This window comes from Oncorhynchus keta, unplaced genomic scaffold (assembly GCF_023373465.1).
Source record: "Oncorhynchus keta strain PuntledgeMale-10-30-2019 unplaced genomic scaffold, Oket_V2 Un_contig_6832_pilon_pilon, whole genome shotgun sequence".
Taxonomy (NCBI): domain Eukaryota; kingdom Metazoa; phylum Chordata; class Actinopteri; order Salmoniformes; family Salmonidae; genus Oncorhynchus; species Oncorhynchus keta.
This window is the reverse complement of record NW_026289090.1, coordinates 1-5,289: the sequence shown is the minus strand read 5'-3', so window position 1 is coordinate 5,289 and position 5,289 is coordinate 1. Positions and strand designations below refer to the sequence as shown.

The window sequence follows — 5,289 nt, the reverse complement described above, 5'->3', positions numbered from 1 at the left end:
TGCACTATTGTAAAGTGGCTGTTCCACTGGATGTCATAAGGTGAATGCACCAATTTGTAAGTCGCTCTGGATAAGAGCGTCTGCTAAATGACTTAAATGTAAATGTAAATGAGACTGAATTTTTTCCCATTCCTCCTTGCAAAACAGCTCGAGCTCAGTGAGGTTGGATGGAGAGCATTTGTGAACAGCAGTTTTCAGTTCTTTCCACAGATACTCGATTGGATTCAGGTCTGGACTTTGACTTGGCACACACCTGATGTGTTATTTTTGAACCATTCCATTGTAGATTTTGCTTTATGTTTTGGATCATTGTCTTGTTGGAAGACAAATCTCCGTCCCAGTCTCAGGTCTTTTGCAGACTCCATCAGGTTTTCTTCCAGAATGGTCCTGTATTTGGCTCCATCCATCTTCCCATCAATTTTAACCATCTTCCCTGTCCCTGCTGAAGAAAAGCAGGCCCAAACCATGATGCTGCCACCACCATGTTTGACAGTGGGGATGGTGTGTTCAGGGTGATGAGCTGTGTTGCTTTTACGCCAAACATAACGTTTTGCATTGTTGCCAAAAAGTTCAATTTTGGTTTCATCTGACCAGAGCACCTTCTTTCACATGTTTGGTGTGTCTCCCAGGTGGCTTGTGGCAAACTTTAAACGACACTTTTTATGGATATCTTTAAGAAATGGCTTTCTTCTTGCCACTCTTCCATAAAGGCCAGATTTGTGCAATATACGACTGATTGTTGTCCTATGGACAGAGTCTCCCACCTCAGCTGTAGATCTCTGCAGTTCATCCAGAGTGATCATGGGCCTCTTGGCTGCATCTCTGATCAGTCTTCTCCTTGTATGAGCTGAAAGTTTAGAGGGACGGCCAGGTCTTGGTAGATTTGCAGTGGTCTGATACTCCTTCCATTTCAATATTATCGCTTGCACAGTGCTCCTTGGGATGTTTAAAGCTTGGGAAATCTTTTTGTATCCAAATCCGGCTTTAAACTTCTTCACAACAGTATCTCGGACCTGCCTGGTGTGTTCCTTGTTCTTCATGATGCTCTCTGCGCTTTTAACGGACCTCTGAGACTATCACAGTGCAGGTGCATTTATACGGAGACTTGATTACACACAGGTGGATTGTATTTATCATCATTAGTCATTTAAGTCAACATTGGATCATTCAGAGATCCTCACTGAACTTCTGGAGAGAGTTTGCTGCACTGAAAGTAAAGGGGCTGAATAATTTTGCACGCCCAATTTTTCAGTTTTTGATTTGTTAAAAAGTTTGAAATATCCAATAAATGTTGTTCCACTTCATGAATGTGTCCCACTTGTTGTTGATTCTTCACAAAAAAATACAGTTTTATATCTTTATGTTTGAAGCCTGAATGTGGCAAAGGTCACAAAGTTCAAGGGGCCGAATACTCGGCAGGCACTGTAAAAAAATATCTGCAAAATAGGCGCCCAAAATACCGATTTCCCGATTGTTATGAAAACTTGATATCTGCCCTAATTAATCGCCCATTCCGATTACACCGGTCGACTCTACTAAAGAGATCCATAAAAATAATTCTTCTTGTAAGAAATGAATATGAACAAATGAATTAATTGAATTCACATTCATATTTACAAGAGATGGAGGATGGCTCATTTTATGAGAACACTATCCCCTGTGACCTCCTGTAGCCTCTTACCTGAGGGCAACTTAATTTTCAAGTGGACTCCACGCGAGGTAGGGGGTGTGTGACAGTAGCATGCCGTGGGGGGCTGAGGGCGCTGGGGGGCAGCGGGGGCAGGGCTGATGCCGTCTGCTGGAAGTTGTTGATCACACATGTCACCTGGTAGAGAGAGTGGAGATTGAAAGGATGGATGGAAAGAGAGACACAGAGAGATAATGAGGGCGGTAGATGGAGAGAGACGGGGTAGGGAGAGAAGGAAAGAGAGTAGGAGAGAGAGAGAAGAGAGAGAAAGAGAGAGACTGTAAAAATGTGCTGCTGAAGACAAGTTATTTAAAGTGATGTAAATTGAAACATTGCAGCCTAACTTGAAACTGAATGGGTAATGTCCCCATCCCCACCCCTACCCCCATCTAGCCCTCATCCCCACCACTACTCCCATCCCTACCCCCATCTAGCCCTCATCCCCACCACTACTCCACCACTCCTACCCCCATCTAGCCCTCATCCCCACCACTACTCCTACCCCCATCTAGCCCTCAACCCCACCTGCTCCACCACTACCCCTACCCCATCTAGGCCTCCTCCCCACCACTACTCCCACCACTACCCCTACCCCCATCTAGCCCTCAACCCCACCACCCCCACTCCTACCCTCTGCCCCATCTAGGCCTCAACCCCACCTCTACTCCCACCACTACCCCATCCCCATAGGCTTCATCCCCACCTCTATTCCCACCACTACCCCTACCCCCATCTAGGCCTAATCCCCACATCTACTCCCACCACTACCCCTACCCCCATCTAGCCCTCATCCCCACCACTACTCCTACCCCATCTAGCCCTCAACCCCACCTCTACTCTCACCACTACTCCCTACCCCCATCTAGCCCTCATCCCACCACTACTCCCTACTCCCATCTAGCCCTCAGGTCGGCAGGGTAGCCTAGTGGTTGTGAGCGCTGGACTAGTAACCGGAAGGTTGCAAGCTCAAATCCCGAGCTGACAAGGTACAAATCTGTCGTTCTGCCCCCTGAACAGGCAGTTAACCCACTGTTCCTAGGGCGTCATTGAAAATAAGAATTTGTCTAACTGACTTGCCTAGTTAAATAAAGGTAAAATAAAAATCCCACATCTCCACATCTAGCCCTCATCACTACCCCACCCTCATCACTACCCCCGCCCCATCTCCCCACTAGCCCTCATCACTGCCCCTCATCACCACCTCCATCTCCCATTTAGTCCCCATTTTAGTTTCCCTCATATCTCCCCCAGCCCTCATCCAGTTCCCCTACCCTCTATTCCCTATCTGCGTCTCATATCACTTTCCCTCCCGTCGCTGCCCCGTCTATTTGTCTCGTCCCCCTCGTCACCACCCCGTCTCCCCGTCTGGTCCCCATCTGGTACCCCTGTCCCCGTCCTTTACTTCCCAGTCCTCACCGGAAGATAGCGATGGGCTGCCCCGTCATCCTATCCAGCCGACGTTGCCTCATCCCCATCTTCTACCACCTCCCCACCCCCTACTCCCCCAGTCCCCTCACCAGGAAGATAGCGTGGCCCTCCGGTCAGGTATCCAGCCAGGACGTTACCCACCTCCTACCCCCACTTCTACCACCTCCCCAGTCCTCTCACCAGGAAGATAGCGATGGCCCCTCCGGTCAGGTATCCAACCAGGACGTTACCCACTTCTACCACCTCCCTACCCCCTACTCCCCAGTCCCCTCACCAGGAAGGCAGCGATGGCCCCTCCGGTCAGGTATCCAGCCAGGACGTCACCCCAATGGTTCCTGTACTCCGTGACCCTCACCACCCCCACCAGCACAGCCAGGGACAGGAGGGTCAGACACAGGGTGGGCTTGGTCAGCCGGGTGCCCTTTGTACGGAACACCAGCGTCACGTACATCTGAAACACACACAGAAAGGAATCATTAATTTAAAAGCTCCTCTGCAGACACACACACACAGAGGTGGAGGTTAAGATGCAAGCAGAGCGTTCTAGATATACAGTACCTCCACAGAAGCACACACAGAGCTATACATTCTAGATATACAGTACCTCCACAGAACCACACACAGAGCTATACATTCTAGATATACAGTAACTCCACAGAAGCACACACAGAGCTATACATTCTAGATATACAGTACCTCCACAGAAGCACACACAGAGCTATACATTCTAGATATACAGTACCTCCACAGAAGCACACACAGAGCTATACATTCTAGATATACAGTACCTCCACAGAAGCACACACAGAGCTATACATTCTAGATATACAGTACCTCCACAGAAGCACAAACAGAGCTATACATTCTAGATATACAGTACCTCCACAGAAGCACAAACGGAGATATAAAGTCTAAATATACAGTGCCTGCATAGAAGCAGACAGAGCTATAGAGTCTAGATATACAGCAGCACCACCACAGAAGCACACACAGAGTTATAAAGTCTAAATATACAGTACCTCCACAGAAGCACACACAGGGATATACATTCTAGATATACCCTCTACCTCCACTAAGCACATAGAAATGTACAGAAACATTCACATTTCAAAACACTGATATCAGAAAACATATCTCTATTCTTCCCGGTGTCACTCTTTATTCCTTCCCCTCTAACTTCCCCCTAGTTCCTACCACCGTGTAGACAGCAGAGTAGATGCTGAGGGCCGCGTCCTTGGAGGGGAAGGACTTGCGTGCAGACGCAACCAGGTAGGGGTTCCCAGTGCAGGCGCGGCGCTCTGTGATGTACTGCATGGGGGACTGGCAGCCCAAGACTGTGTAGTTTGGGCGGCAGGCAGACAGGAAGTGAGGGGTCTGGTTTCCTGTCACCACCTGGCCTGCGTTGGCGAAGATGGTGGTGGCGAAGAGGCCAAAGGAGTAGACACCTGAGGAGGTGGAGGAGGAGAACGGGGGTGGAGGAGGTGGAGGGTGAGGGGAAAGGATGGGGGAGGAGAGAGAGAGGGATAGGAAGAGAGGGAGAGGAGAAGGGAGAAATAGAGAGACAGACGAGAGGGCAGAGAGAGATAAAAACCCTTCATTCTATGCTGAATGACAGTAGTGAGGCAGCAATGCCCAATATATTAGGACCAATATACACCAGGTTTAATATGGTCTAATGTACAGTGGGACCTATAGCCGAGGCTCACCCAGAAAGCGTACTATCCTGCGGAGGAGGGGGTTGAAGTAACAGCAGTCAGCCGTCACAATGGTCTTCTCCTGAGCCCCCTCCGCTTTCACAAAGAACGTTGTCACCTCTCCAATCAGAATCTACAGACAGACGAACAGACGAACGGATGGACAGACAGACAGAGAGAAAGGCAGAGAGGTTAGTGTAAAACACTGAAACAGCTACGAGCAAATCCAAACCCACGACATAAGAACGGTATCCTGTATTTGTTCACAGTATACTCAGTTCTTGTATATGGCATTATTTATGTCTAGTTTCAGCCAGCCACAGTAACCTATATGGTCATACAGTATTAACAGTACAACAACTGGAAGTATTCCATTCTGTTACGTTCCTCTAGAGAAGAAACCCGCCGACTGCACATTACATTGTTATGGTTGCTGAATAATCGATGTTCAGTGGAGGAAACAGCAGGGCAGGACCCTGG

At 48.6% G+C, this 5,289-nt stretch overlaps 1 protein-coding gene across 1 annotated transcript; it reads right to left on the bottom strand.

The window, feature by feature from the left end:
- Positions 1 to 1,699: 1,699 nt before the first annotated feature.
- Positions 1,700 to 4,942, bottom strand: LOC127926112 (phospholipid phosphatase-related protein type 2-like; the record flags this gene model as incomplete). The annotated part of the gene is made up of 4 exons (XM_052511486.1): positions 1,700 to 1,825; positions 3,390 to 3,566; positions 4,310 to 4,560; positions 4,822 to 4,942. Coding segments are annotated over 4 exons (675 nt in total), but the record flags the coding sequence as incomplete, so codon positions are not given.
- Positions 4,943 to 5,289: the final 347 nt, after the last annotated feature.